We start from the raw sequence: 15,175 nt of genomic DNA, 5'->3' as shown, positions 1-15,175 counted from the left end.
AAAGCTGATGTTACTGTATTGTTTCTTTCAAAATCAACCTATGAAAGTATTGTTATTGGAGGTAATTATCATTTAACCTGAACTTTATTTTAAAACAGCTAATGACTGTACAACTCAAAATTATCAATGTTTTTTAAGGATTGAAATTGTGTGAGGACATTTTTATTTTATTTTTTTAATTTTATTTTTTTTTAAATATTCAAAAATAGGTTTAAATATTGGAAAAATGAGTTGCTATATTTTGCTCATACTTTATTTTTTGATCACTAGTGTTATTAAAACTTAAGTTTTTTTAAAATAAATTCATTTTTCCTTGTACCAGCATTTCAGATTAGATGGAGTTTGAACCAAGACTGATCACATAAGGGAAAAGTCACAGAAGACAGTCTTACTTAGCTAAGTCCTTTACAGTTTTGATAAATGAAACAAAAATATTGTGTTGGTGGAATATTAATGTCAGTATGTATAACTGACACCTCTTTAATTTACAATAGAATATTTGTTCTATTGTAAATTGATAGGTCAGCATCAGTCTCTATGCTGATAGTCATTTTACCTTGTGTGTTATCATTTCAAAGTTCCTTTTTTTCATGTAGTTGCACATAATGGGGGGCTGGGTGTGCTAGTGAAAACTTTCAGTGGGTCTTTTGTCTTTAAAACAATAAATCTATGAAAGAAAGTCTTGTCCAGGCTTCATTAGCCTGGGCCTCCTGCTGTGGGGTGAATGGAAATGACATTTAAAACAATTACTTGAGCAGAAACCAGCTGCCAATCACTCTTACAGGGGAAGGATTCCAATTAATAACCCTCTCCTAATCCCCTCGTTTCACCTCCTACGCCCCCTCAGCTTTGTCCACCTCTCCCTCTCTGTCTTTCTCCTCCTGCACTCTCCTCTCTGAGCTGGAGCGCATGGCGTCTGAACTCAGCTGCTGAACGCTCTTTGCACTTCTTCTTTGTGGCTTTATTCAGTTGCACTTCACTGGAGTGTTTCTGTCAGGACTGTTTACCACACAGAGAAATTATTCAGAGAGATGCAAGGTAAGCAGAGCCGGCTGAGTGACTGTGAGCGGTGCACATTGCGGATCTGGGAAGAGTGAAGTTGGAGGGTGAGCTGCTGAGAGGAACAGGTGGAGCACTGGCATCAGCAACTTTAACAGTTCAACATAAGTACTTCCAGAAGGTAGGTTCGACCACTGGCTCATTTTATGGCTGTCACACTTTTCACTGACACTGAACTTCAACTGTGGTGTCGTCATGAATCTGGAGATGTGTGGGTTGAAAAGATAGTGGTGTGCTCAGTAGGTAAATCTCAGGATGCACTGAACAAACACATGCTGGTGCTGTTCTGTCAATACTCCTGCTCCTCTATGTGTGAGTAACTGAAATCTGCTCTTATTCACATCTGATTATTTCTATTGCACGGCAGAACACAGTTTTGCACACATCACTTCCACCTGCAACTCAGTCAATTCACTTTACTCAAGTATATTTTAATTAACCACAGTGTGACGTCCCAGATTTGGCCAAAAGGCTCTATTTCGTCCATTTTTTTGAGCACATAAACCTCATTTGTTCCTCAGTAACATGCAATAACATTATATGCCATGAATGAAGTGCTTAATAGAAGCAGTCCATAACTGCAGACATCACATTCGTGCTTTTCATGCAACATTTGTTGCTCTTTAAAGATTTGGATCCTTTGCTACAGTTACAACTAACACTAACCATACATTACACTGACACCAGTAAGACTAACCTTTGTTATGAGTGCGTAAAGTGGTGGAAAGTAACACATTATATAAGAGTAAAATGATGAGATATGTGTTATTGATATGTCTAAGAAAGCCTTTTTTATTTCAGTAGACAGACTTTGGGTTACATGCAGACACTGGTGGAAGAAGTATTCTGATCTTTTACGTGGGTAGACGTAGTAATAGAGTAGTGTAGAAATACTTTTTCCAAGTAAAAGTCCTGCATTCAGAATCTTACTCATGTAAAAGTACAAAAAAATAGAATTAAAATGTACTGAAAACATAAGAAATAAAAGTACCCATTGTGCAGAATGGCCCTTTTAGAATATTATATAGGCCATATTGGGCCAATAATGAATTGAAATGATTGATTAACGTCACTCTAATTCTGCAGCTGATAACAGTGGAGCTATTCTTTGCTATATAGGCTGTGAATTTCACCAAGAGATCATTGATTTTTTATCTTGATCCATATAATACATCACAGTTGATTAGTTTATATTTGTATTGCTAATCTGAATCTGCAAAATAACTAGTAACTAACATTGTAAAATAAATGTATTTGAGTAAAAATACAATATTGGCTTCCTATATGTAGTGGAGTAGAAGTATAGAATAGCAAATCTTAAATACTCAAGCAAGTACTTGAGTAAATGTACTTAGTTACTTTCCACTACTGCACACAGTATCGACTCTGGGTTTGGTTTTCATGAGAAATGTTTATTAGTTTCATATAAATGCAGAAATTTAATATGATTTTTTTTTTTAAAAATGCATTAATTCCTTGTGATAATCAACATTGTACGGTCATTAGTACTGATCATGCGTAAAAATAAAGTTAAAAGTATGGATTAAGAGGTAATTTGTGTCATTAGTATCCATCAGCACACTCTTCAGTATGTACAGTAGCTCTCAGAGTCTAAGGGATAGACTCTCGCCCCCCCGGACTCTGCGGAGGATAAGCGGGTTTAGATGGATGGACAAAGAGTCATCTAAGGTAACCAGGTGATCTCTGCCCCACTCCTGTACCTTCAGTCCTTCACTTAAACCCCTTTCCTCTGATTGCAGTGCCCAGACGCTCGAATGCATTTATCACTGGATACCATGAGCATGGTGGACGACAGCTGCTTCTCGCCCAGCAACTTCCATGAATTGGGGAAAGGTGGGGGCGTCGCTGTGGGGGGCCGCGTCCACAGCATTGATGTCATCCTGGGCTTCAGTAAAGACCAGGACCCCCTGCTCAGCCCTGCTGGGGCCCCACGACCCCATAAAGTGGACATAGATGGCCTGGCAGAGCCTGGGAGGCAGCAGGAGCCCTCATCACACCCGACCTACAGCGGGCACCTTTCCTCTCTGAGGAACAGCAGCACAGAGCAGCAGCAGCAGCAGTACCACGGTGAGTCAGGCTGCTGCTGATGGTCTCCATCCTGACAACGCTTTCTGCAGTAGTATCACTTTGAAGAGTTTCACACCACCTGGTTTTAACTTTATGTTGGTTGAGAACCTTCAGTTATTGAGGATAAAGTTTATGAATCATCTGATCTTTCGCCTCAAAGCATATGAGACGGTCAAAGATATTGATCAAACAGCAGCACCTCTGCTCAGGGAAGGCTGGATAAGTATGAGGTCTGAGTTCAGTGTTACAGAGATTTAAATTGGATTAGATAGAATTGATTTTGCTGCAGTGAAGTTTAGGATATTGATGCCTGTGAGCAAACATAATAAATCTTACTTTGACCGCTGACTATAAAGTTTTCTGACCACCACCACAGAGTCAGTCTTTCCTGGTTCAAACTTATGTAGGGGCCAGAATCAACCTGTGATGTCATAAAAGGTTAAAGCCTAAACATGAGTTTATACTGTCAACATCTCCATGAGATAAGAAAGGAAGCATATCAAACAGCATGTATAACACAGAGCACGCACTGACAAGACATATTGCTAAAGCTTATAGCTTAAAAAACTGTTTCTGACACAAATAACCATGGACGGATTATCAGACAATTGGCCCCTGGGCACAGATATGCAAAAGGCCTCTAGTTTTTTTGCATCTCTTTGTAGTTATATTGCATCTTTTTGGTGATTTTTTTTGTCTCTTTGTAGTGGTTTTGTCTTTTTTAAGGTAATTTTGTGTCTTTTTTGGTGGTTATGTGTCTCATTGTAGTCGTTTTGTGGTTTTTAAGGTAATTTGGTGTCTTTTTGGTGATTTTGTGTCTGTAGTCGTTTTGTGTTTTTTTTTCAGGTAATTTGGTGTCTTTTTTGGTGATTTGTGTTTCTATGTAGACATTTTGTGGGTTTTTTAGGTAATTTGGTGTGTTTTTGGAGATTTTTGTTTCTCATTGTAGTCATTTTTAAGGTAATTTGGTGTCTTTTTGGTGATTTTGTGTTTCTTTGTAGTCATTTTGTTTTGTTTTTTTAGGTAATTTGGTGTCTTTTGGTGATTTTATTTCTCTTTGTGGTCGTTTTGTGTTTTTTTTAGGTAATTTAGTGTCTTTTTTGTTCATTTTTTTGTCTCCTTGTGGTTGTTTTGTCCCTTTTTGTAGTTATTTTGTGTCTTTTTGCAGTTCCTATGCATGTCTTTGTGGCCATTTTGAATCTCTTTGACATTTTGGAAGTGAGGGCCCACTTACAGTTAGGGCCCCTGGGCCTGTGCCTGGTTGGCATGTTCAGTAATCTATCCCTGCAATTAGCCACTCAAAAGGAGATCTTTCTAAAACAAAAACAGCTACAAAACATGCATGAATTGATATAATGTTTGCATGTTGACAAATCTGCACTGTAGTCCTATTAATTTAAAATCTGCAATGGCAATTTTAAAAAATTAATTCATCAAAAATGGAGCATCATTTTTGGATCACATCCTGTTTGACAGCAGCTGATAATTAATTACTCTGACCTGTATGAATGAGAGTTAGGTACCACTGGATCATATGTGTTGGTGCAGCGTTTCTGCATCCATTTAAAAGCATTCACATGTAAAGTCCGAATCACTGTTGCCATGTGGAGCCTGATGCATTAACTGTGTGAACTGTGTGGGCTGAGATTGAGAGATAAATCACAGGACAAGATGGTGTAGGGGGTTTATGTCCCCAAACCCAATCCCATCCCCTTGTGGAATTCCCCTAATCTTCTCTTCTGTGCAGATTAGATTGTACAGTCGTTCATTCGGGTGTTATTGTTATCGTTCTGTCTCAGAATCAAATTCATCACGTTTTTAATCTGAAGCTATTTTCACATGCAGGATCTGGCAGGTGGTTGGTGATTTGGTGGTAGAGACACAAAAATGTATTTTCGATGAACTGGAGATGGATATATCTTGTGTATGTTGTCCGAATTCAGCCGATAAATCTTTGTGGACACTTGTTTTTCTTGAATAACGTACGTCAACTCCAGTGACATCACTCTTTTGTGTGTAACTATCCTGTGAAGTCAGCCCAGTTCCCCCTGAATGAGCAACTTTTCTGTGTCTGGTGTCAGTCGGCCCCCTCCTCTCTGAGCTGAGATGTTCTGCTGGCTGATAAACAGTGGGCAGCCTTCAGACCAGTGGCTGTGATGGGCTGACAGGCCAAGAGCTGGTCACTGAACCAGTCCTGACCTCTGCCTTTGTCAGAGCCTGGCCTTTGTCATGGCTGCTTAATGAGAGGTGGATAAATGAAGTCCCTAAAAATCCTGCTTTGCTTCTGCCTCTGCTCCCGTTTGCCAGTTGAAAGACCACAATGACCCCCCCTCCTTTATCTCCATCAACACAGCTCAGTCACAGAAACATGCTCACATTTACATGCGTATACTGTCGGTTGTTTTACTGAAGCAGTGACAGGTGGACGGTGAAGTCGTCAACATGTATCGAACAGTTATGCTAAGAAAACGTCAAATACAAACTATTATAATCAGGAAGGTTAACATTCCAACCAGTAGAAGTTAAGCATGAAGGTTCATTCTTGATTCTCATTTGACATTAAAAAAATGTAATTAAACACATTGTAATCAAACTAAGAATATATCCAACGACAATGTGGAAACAATGTGAGAATGTAAAGGGGTTTATGGTCCTTATAGTGAAGAACTTATTACCTGAATCTGCAGCTCCCCTCAAGCTTTATGAGCTTTACAGCAAGTTTCCGTAAATGTAACGCTCTGGATCAATGTTACCACTCTCATAATGTTGTCTTTTGGCTGTAGCAGGCTGCTGTTTACAGTAAAAAAGCTCTGAAAACCCACTGTACACAACATGCACAGTACCAAATGTTAGATAGACACAGTTAGTGACTAACTGGTAAAAAATAGCATGGCATTTAGCAGCTAAAGAGCCAAATATGTCCCTCAGGAGTTGGTGGGGACCAAAAACAGAGCTAAAAGGAGAGTCAGTATCAGTAAGATAACTCCTAATAAATGATCATGTTGCTCTGTAACGGCTGGATGTGTAAATAAACAGCTGTGAGTTTACAAGTTCAACATATTAACTTAAACGGTAATGATATGTCGAGGTTGTGTTCACAACTTGTTTCCACTGCCCTCAAGGGGCCAGAAAAATCTGATATTGTACGATTTAGGGGCATCCATTGGCAGAAATGGTCTATAATTTGTTTTCATTAGTTCATAATCACCTAAATAACAATTCTTAAGTTACTGTTACCTTAAAATGACAGACTTTTATATCACATACACAGTGGGGCCTCTCTACTCACAATGTTGTTTCATAGACTGTTCGTAATGGACGTACCTACCGTGATGTCACCTATTGGTTTGTGGACTGCCATTTTGAAGCCTTGGCATTTCGGCCCTCACCATCTTGGTTTGTTTGGAGCAAGAAGTGACCATATTTGGGCAAGAGGGTGGTGCTCTGGAGGAAAGAGTGGTGGATCTGACTGGGAAGCCAAGGACACTATCGGCAGACAGCCTGTCACCGTAACGTTATAAAATGTAAACTGTTGAGTTACAAAAAAATTCACACCCTCTACAGTTGTCATGAATGTTGAAATTAGCTCTAGAGACCAAAACCATTTTCTGTACCAGGCTGTAAACATGTTTATTTCTACACTAAAGTTGGGCATTTTAACATAGGTGTCTATGGAGATTGACTCTGTTTTGGAGCCAGCCTCAAGCAGCCGTTCAAAGAACTGTAGTTCTTGGCACTTCCGCATTGGCTTCATTTTTCAGCCTTGGAGGTTGTCACTTTGTTGTTCAAGAACGAACAAATCAAATACTGGCTTTAGATAGGGTCATTCGCATTTTCACATCGGCCACCATAGTACGTTTGACACATGGGAGAAGTTTCAGTTCTGTATCCTCACCACTAGAGGCCACTAAATCCTACATACTCATCCTTTAAAGTCCACTCAATGAGTAAATTCCATCCACTGAAGAAGACAACTGAATTCTCCAGAAAAAAAACAGCTTGTACCGAAACATCAGGTTAAGTTGTTTTGTCTAACTATATACTGTAGAAGTTAATTTATAAAGTCTATTTTGATTATACTGACAGACAAAAAGAGATTTACTGTAGATTTACTGTTTCATGCTAAATCCTGAATTATTCCATTGGCATATGTGGGCGATATGAGGACAAAATAATTGTTTCTTTCTATTTTATGCCAAATTACTATCACCAGTAGAGTAATTAAAGGTTAATTTAACCTACTTTCTGTAACTGAATACGTATCCAACACAACTTAATGATGTACGGTGCCTGATTGAGGTTTGGAGCATCTTTACAAGAGTAACTGATCTGATTGCCACATCATCATCTTTGTACTTCATTTAATTCAATTTGCTGGTTAGACGAATACAGTCAAATGACAGGGTTAAAGACTTAATTGTTCTCTGAGTAATGCTCTCTGTTCTTCTCTGTTGTTGAAACTGATACACAAAAACATGATGTAAGTTTAGGAACAAGGGACAGGAAGAATAACTGAGAGGATGACTAAGGGGAAGTTGTTTGTCTCTGAGGATTATAAAGAGAGACAGTTGTTAAAATCTTCTAGTGTCAGTAAACAGTAACTTGTCAGTAGCTGGTCGTGACAAATGTTGACAGGACGTGGATATGTTAGGGTTTTTTTGTGGCTAATGCTTTAATCATAAAGTGAGGATTAACTAAGCTGGTTTTTTTGCCGTCCACTGTCAGCATTAAGTTGAGTCCATAAAAAGAAAGGGAACAGTCTTGTTTCCAAACATCTTTTTGGGGACAGTTTACCTTTGGAGAAGATCAACACTGGAAACAACTCTTCTAAATCCGATTAGGAATGTTTTCGAGCTTCATTGAAGTTCAGGGGATTGCTTGCTTCACTGACCTACAGTAGCCTATTGTTGCATGTGTCAAACTAATGTCTGCTCTACTGGAAAGTGGGCACGACATACTTCATTACAGCTTACCACTTTGCTTTTGTTCTTTTTCTGAATTTCAGTTCATACGTTGTTTTGATTAACATAAATATAAAAACTCCCGATTCATTTTTTCTCATTCGCTGAACAGATACCAGCTTGTTCACAAACAAGTGTGACGAGGAGCTGAATGAACTGAGGAAGAGCATAGACAGTGATGAAGGCAAGTCTCCAGAGCCTGGTAAGGACGATCAGCCCAAGAAGAAGCACAGACGCAACCGCACCACCTTCACCACCTATCAGCTGCATGAGCTGGAGCGTGCCTTTGAGAAGTCCCACTACCCGGACGTGTACAGCCGTGAGGAGCTCGCCATGAAGGTCAACCTCCCAGAAGTCCGAGTTCAGGTACACAAAATCCCCTCAAGTCTATAGTTGTAATGTCACAGAAATCCTTTGACTCAGCATGTGTAGTATTCAGGTTTGATTTAATTTTTCAACATCACAGCAGTAGAATAATCACACTGTGACATCACAAGCTGGCAGGTAACAAAAGAGTTAAATTGGTGTTTTTCCAAATGCTGAGGTGCACAGCAGAAACACGCCAAGCTTTCAGGGATTTGGCTCGTCAAGTATTCAGGTGAGGAGATTGTACTAGATAGTTACGCAAGCAGGATGTTTGTGTCCAAGTGTTGCAACACACAGTGTCAACGTCACAGTGGGTGTGTTTTCATCCACCTGTTTACATGTACATTTGCAATTTGCACATAATATATCTGAGTAGAAACACCATAAACTGTATAGGAAACTTGAATTATTGCAAATATTTTTTTATGTTTAGGAGTGGTGGAAAAGTTGGTGCATTGACAAAAGTTGAGCCATTGTCTCTGGAGGCTTTTAACATGCTTATGTATGCACACATCGCTGTTACCAGAACTCTTCCAAGAGCACCTACCTGTAACATTAGTTGCTCTAAACTCTATTTTAATTTCCCAGCGTGCTCTCTATTATTATACATCCATTGTTCTCCTGATTGATTGATTGCCACTCTTCTAATTATGCATCTCGTTATGCCCTTTTCTGCAGTGGCACCTGACTGAAGAATTAGCGCCACCCACTGCTACTGTACACCTCCTGAAAAAGCACATATGTAGGCATTTTCTTTGGGGGATTTTCTGACATTAAAACTTGTGCTACATGTGGATGGAAGCCTAACTAGTGCTGTGAGGACAAAAATATGCAGTCTTTAAAGAGGATGGTGGCTTCTTTGAGAGAACAGAAGGGCTTAAGATAAATTGACACCTCAAAGGTTGGCAAGAGGCAACGGGATTCAGCAGTGAGGAGTTGAAGTTTAGTTCAGTCTGGGGATTTTAGTTGCATCTCGTGGCCTTCATCAGCAGCTGAAGTTTGCTCAGTTGTCATAGAGATGATTCAGATATCATGTGACCTAAATATGGAGCACAAAGAAGTAAGAGTGCTCTGAAAAATAATGCTGGGCAAATCACTTTTCCTCTAGGGGGGCAAAATTTAGTCACATACAGTCTCTCCTCAGTGGAAACAACTGAAAAAGATATAGGCACTCAGAAAAAATGCTAGTGGACACAGGCCCTAATCCTAAAATTCAGTTATGGCTTTTGGTTTTGGTGTGCCACTCCAAGATTTTCAGTGGTCCCATCTGGCTACCCCACTGAAAATTTCATGGGCACCACTGCATTAAATCTCAACTCTTCAAGAAATGTGCTTTTAGGGTAAGAATATTTAGGCCTTGTAGGTAGAAATAACTTAAGTTTGAATGATGTTTCTGTGACCATTAATGTTTAAGTAGATGTTTCTTTTTCCAAATATTTTGAAATTACATTTAGAATTCATGATCGATAACCACATACTTGAAGGAGTATAATTATACGAGCCCGATCTCCGCCGCAGTCGTCAAAATCCGGCACTTGGGCATTGACTTACGGTGTCGTAACTGGACGTGGAAAGTCCTTGACCAAACGTCAAAATGTGACGAGGTTGGAGTGAGAATGTGTTGACTATACGCACATGACGTGTTGATAGAAACATTTGCACACTGACCACCAAACAACAGATTCATTTAAAAATATGTTTTGAGTGGGATCGCTGTGGAAAATATTGTTTGTGTCTGTCATATTCAGGTACACTTAATGATAACTTGTTTTCGTCCCGCAGGTCTGGTTCCAGAACCGCAGAGCTAAATGGCGTCGGCAGGAAAAAATGGATGCCAGCACCATGAAGCTCCACGACTCGCCCATGCTGTCCTTCAACCGCCCAGCACCAGTTCACACCAGTATGGGTCCGATGACAAACTCCCTCCCCTTGGACCCCTGGCTGTCCTCTCCTCTGTCCAGTGCCACACCGGTCCACAGCATCCCGGGCTTCATGGGTCCAGCTCAGGGCCTCCAGCCCAGCTACCCCAGCCACAGCTTCCTCAACTCCACTCCTCATCCTCCTCATCCTCACTCTCACCCTCATCCATCCATGGGCCAGGGGATGCAGAGTATGGCACCTCCTCCTTACCAGTGCACGGCGCCGTACCCTGATAAATACCCCCTGGAGGACGTGGACCAGCGCAGTTCGAGTATTGCTGCTCTGAGAATGAAAGCCAAGGAACACATCCAGTCTATGGACAAGACCTGGCAACCCATGTGACTAACAAACCTGGCAGTCCATGTGGACGACACTGGGAAAGGGAGATATTGAAGCTGATTCTTGGGGCTCAGGCATTGAGTAAAATGTTGGAAAATATGGCAGTGAGTTGTCTGATACTCACAGAGGAAAGGAAATGGATTTTTGAATTGTAAAAACTGAGGATTTTAGGACTTTCTTTGGACCTTCTTTTTTATTTTTCCTCATCTCAAGGACATGAAGCAGACAAGTGAACTCTACAGTCTTGTTATAATGTTCATTTTGAACCACCAATTACCAGATGTCCGTTCTCCCTCCAGTCTAAAAGTGTTTAGCATTGCTTTGGGTGGCGTTAAAGTAAATGTCTTCGGGGTGACAACTGCATGCTGGAAACAAGGAAATTTCTTTGCTTGACAACTACTTTTTTCTAACAAACCATAGCATCTTTACAGGCACACTTCCCTTTGGATAAATGCATAGTTCCATCTATATTAATGAACAGCTTGTCCAGTGATACAGGTTGGTTTTTGGTCATCACAAACCAGAGTTCCTACACATTTTCCATTTCAAAATTCCACACTTTTCCAGACTCTTATTTCCAGACGGTGGATTTATCAAACTATATTTGACATCTGAACACAAATAGCTATATTTTTATTGTGTAACTAAAGGTCCAGTGTGTAAGTTTAAGGATGATTTAGTGGCATCTAGCAGTGAGGATTGCAGATTGCAACCAGCTGAAACTTCTCCTGGTTAGAATGTTCATTGTTCAGAAGGTTTTTACAGGGAGCTGAACTATCTGCAGAGGTCTCTTCTTCTTCAAAACAAATTAAAATTTGTAAAATCGCTGAATTAAGCAGTTTCACACAACAAATCAATGTTTCTCCTGTGCTGTTTGGCTCTGAAAACTAAAGATCTAGACATTAAGGAGGTTTTTACCAGGAGCCAAATTATCCACGGAGGTCTCTTTCTCTCCAAAACAAATGGACCTGGTAATTTAACCGGGAAAATCACTGACTAAAACATTTTCACGTTAAAAAAAATATATCAATGTTTTTCCAATGCCCTTTTTGCGAGTGGGCTGTTAAATAGAGTGGCCAAAACAAAAATGTGAATGGCCCTAACAAGAGCCAGTGTTTGGTTTGTCACTTTTGGGCTACTGTAGAAATAGGGTGATGCAAATGATCCCACTCCCTATTTAGATATAAACGGCTCATTTCAAGGAAATAAAAACACGACAATTCCTATTCTCAGGTAATTTTGTACTTAAGAAAACATACTTATTACACTATATTTCTTTTCTTTAAATATATATGCCCTTAAATCTTACACACTGGACCTTTGCTCGGGGCAGAGCTGTTTCTAACCTTCTAACCTTGCTTTGGACAACATCAAGCTCATTCTGGCCTGCACTCTGTCACAACTTTTGGCTGTGCTGGCTACCTGCTCCCAACACCATGAAAAACACAATTTCAATTTATTTATTTTTTTAATTCTGACTTTTATATTTTAGGGGCAATAGTCTGGAAAAGCAAATACTTTCTTACACCCCCTTTTCTTTTTCCATACTTATTAGGCCTGCACAATTTACCAGTTTCATCAAAATTTAATTTGCAATTTAAGGTCAAGTGTGACAGAACACACTATTATAACTGAAGCGTTGTGGTTCGACAGAGATGTTTGAGCCAACAAATCATATTCCAGATGTAAGGGAACATGCTTGTTTACAGACCCCAGAAAAAATCACATCATCATCATTTTTATATCTTTCTTTTTCCAGTATAAAGGAAATACAAAAATTACCATTTCCACTAAAATCGCGACTCATATCGCAATCACAATATCTGTCACAATAATTGCAATATGATTGTTTCTGCGTATTGTGTAGCCTTACTTATCCAGAACTGGAAATTTCTAAAATCAAATTCTATACTTTTCCATACTGCGTAGGAGCCCTGACAAATTTACTTTGAACATTATGTCCCTTTGTTAAAACTCATGTCAGACAAAACATCCTACACTCAGCTGTTCGTTCTTTCCTTTATCCCGTTTTTTTTCCACCAAGTTTGTGTTTTTACTAATTAATCCAATTGTCACATTTTCATGGGTCAGCTAATCAGAGTCTCCGAGGACTTTGTGAATGAAAGTCTCGGTTTAATGTGAGAGCAGCTTGTGAAAAATCAAGGCAGCATCTCTGACTGTGACTCTTAAACGCCTCACTGTCTCACTAATCTGTCGACTTATAAAAAGACATGTAACTGGCTTTCAGCTAAACCCCTAATAATAGTGTGGTTTATATGTTGCCATACTGGCTGCCCAGTTTAGATATTTGAGATAACCTGGTTTGACTGGAGGAAGACGAGGCCTACTGTTGTGGTTTTTAATAAACAGGGAGAGGAGAATCCCTCATCTGTGCTGTAAAATAGATAATTGTTTGGTGGGAACGTGTACTAGAGTCAGAGATACGATGGCACCTTCTAAGTGGACCACGGCTGAGAATATACCAAAAATAATCCTGCACACCTTTTTTCAGATTTTTGCTGAGATGCTTTAAAGAATGAAGGACACATTAAAGAAAGGAATACCAGCTAAAGAGCGGAGTAACCCTCTTTTTGCTTGAGTGGCTGTTGGAGGAGAAAACCTGTTGGCAGCTCAGTGTTGGGTGGCTGCGTGTACGTGCAGGGCAGCAGAAAGAGCCCTGTGTGATGCGTCACCCCACATAGTTTAGTCTTTGTTCGGCACAATTGATCCAAGTGTATCCTCTTTGTCTGAAATTGGAGGGGCAGGGGGGACGGTCTCAGGCTGCACTAAATAGGCCCTTGTAACCACTTTGTCATGGAAGGTTTTTTTTCTGTCTCAATCAAAGGAGAAACATGGATTGTAGCTGCTATGGTCATTAGAGACACAATATTGGTCTTTTCCCATCTGTTGCAGAGTCAAGCTCTAATTGTCTTAAATGTAGAGATCAAACCTAACCACAACGTGTTTTATATGAGCGGTAAATAGATTTGTATTTGGTATTGAGACATTTTAGGCATTTTGACTATGTTATGGAAGAAGAGGGAGAGAAAATCCTTCATCTTAAAGTGCAATTCCAGACTCCTTTTTATTTTTTATATATATTTTTTTAAAAAGGAGACAAATTTCCCCCCATAACTACCTATTGTTTGGTTGTAATATTTCATTTCAATATGTGAAAGCTGTGTTGATAGCAGGTCATACATCCACACTGACTACAGCAGCAAGAACAACTTAGTAATCCAAGTGTATCCTTGGTTCATTTTAAAACCCATTGTTGTACTGCTCAGCGAGAGAAAAACGTTTTTCATCTGCTGCTCGTCGTTTGTCCTCATCTAGTTTTTTAAATGTTGTTGGTTAGTGATGTTTAGACTCCCAATTGGACGATGCCAGGACCTCACACCATAGAGGATTACCTTGCACATTAAGAGCTTTTTTAGGATGCTAAATACTGTAAATGTGATTTTGGAGCAAGAGCAAGCCAAAGGTTAGATAATGGACAAAAATGCACTAGAAGTTTGACAGTTTTAGTTTGTTTTTTTTATTGTGAAAATGTTCAGGATGTTTTCCTGTTTTGTTTCTTACATGTCTTAGTCATATCTGTCCTAGTGGTATCATTGTTTTCTTTCTTTTTGATTTTGTCTGGATCATTGATGTCCATATGCTGAAAAAAAGAATGAAGATCTACTGAAAATAAATATAGTTTGATAGAATCTGTTCTTCTTTCTCACTGCGGTGCTTTCATGTTGACCTGTGCACTCATTCCCACACTGTATTTTTTTTACCCCAGTAAGTCTAAAGAGCAGTCCGAGATTACTACAGCATAATCGTTATCATCTGACATACATGGGCAGAGACGTTTTTCTTTCTTTTCCTCTAACACTTGTGCCCCGTCTCTTTCTGTGTCATATAAAAGCTCTTTCTTGCTCTCTTTTTTTTTTTTTTTTACCCCTCCCAATCCTCTCTGCTGTTCCATGGTTTGGTGGCAACGTGCCAGCCTGTTAGGAAGATGAGACTCCAATCAATCAGGGCTTCCCAGGGGGGCCTCTGACCGCAGGGCCCGACTCCCTAATTGCCCCCAGGCAGGCAGGCAGGCCGGCAGGCTCAGCCGCTGCAACACATGTTCACAGAGGGACCGGTGCCGCCGTGCTAGCTGGCCTCCTCAGCGTGTGAATCACTTTCTTGGACAGATGGATGGACCTCACTATAAGGGCCATATGGATAGGCCGGTGGATGTTACAGGGAAATGTTCTTTTCTCTATATGTCCTGACGTGTCTTGTTGGTTAAACTTGCTCATGAATTGCTATTACATAAAGTCACAGAGCTGAGCAAGTGAATTTCCCAAAATAAAAAGTATTTGTTGAACTTTAATAAACCCAGAAGATCATTTAATACCACTAACAGCTGTTCTGAAGGCATCTCAAGCATCCTCAAAGACTTTTTA

The 15,175-nt window shown here is 39.9% G+C and overlaps 1 protein-coding gene across 1 annotated transcript; it reads left to right on the top strand.

Moving 5' to 3' along the window:
- The first annotated feature begins 867 nt into the window (after positions 1–867).
- Positions 868–15,175, top strand: rx1 (retinal homeobox gene 1). Its single transcript, XM_050055714.1, has 4 exons — positions 868–1,180; positions 2,820–3,147; positions 8,221–8,474; positions 10,257–15,175. The coding sequence occupies exons 2-4, from the start codon at positions 2,835–2,837 to the stop codon at positions 10,734–10,736; spliced, it is 1,047 nt and encodes a 348-aa protein (XP_049911671.1). The 5' UTR covers positions 868–1,180; positions 2,820–2,834; the 3' UTR covers positions 10,737–15,175.

Source organism: Epinephelus moara, chromosome 10, assembly GCF_006386435.1.
Source record: "Epinephelus moara isolate mb chromosome 10, YSFRI_EMoa_1.0, whole genome shotgun sequence".
Classification (NCBI taxonomy): Eukaryota; Metazoa; Chordata; class Actinopteri; order Perciformes; family Serranidae; genus Epinephelus; species Epinephelus moara.
Note: the sequence above shows the minus strand (reverse complement) of the source record. Positions and strands in the feature narration are given on the sequence as shown.

Bases quoted from the DNA above. Each gene is read 5' to 3' on its own strand.
- rx1 (XM_050055714.1), top strand. From the start codon at position 2,835: ATGCATTTATCACTGGATACCATGAGCATGGTGGACGACAGCTGCTTC. The intron at 3,148-8,220 runs GTGAGTCAGGCT...TTCGCTGAACAG, and splicing joins GCAGCAGCAGCAGTACCACG to ATACCAGCTTGTTCACAAAC. The intron at 8,475-10,256 runs GTACACAAAATC...TTCGTCCCGCAG, and splicing joins TCCCAGAAGTCCGAGTTCAG to GTCTGGTTCCAGAACCGCAG.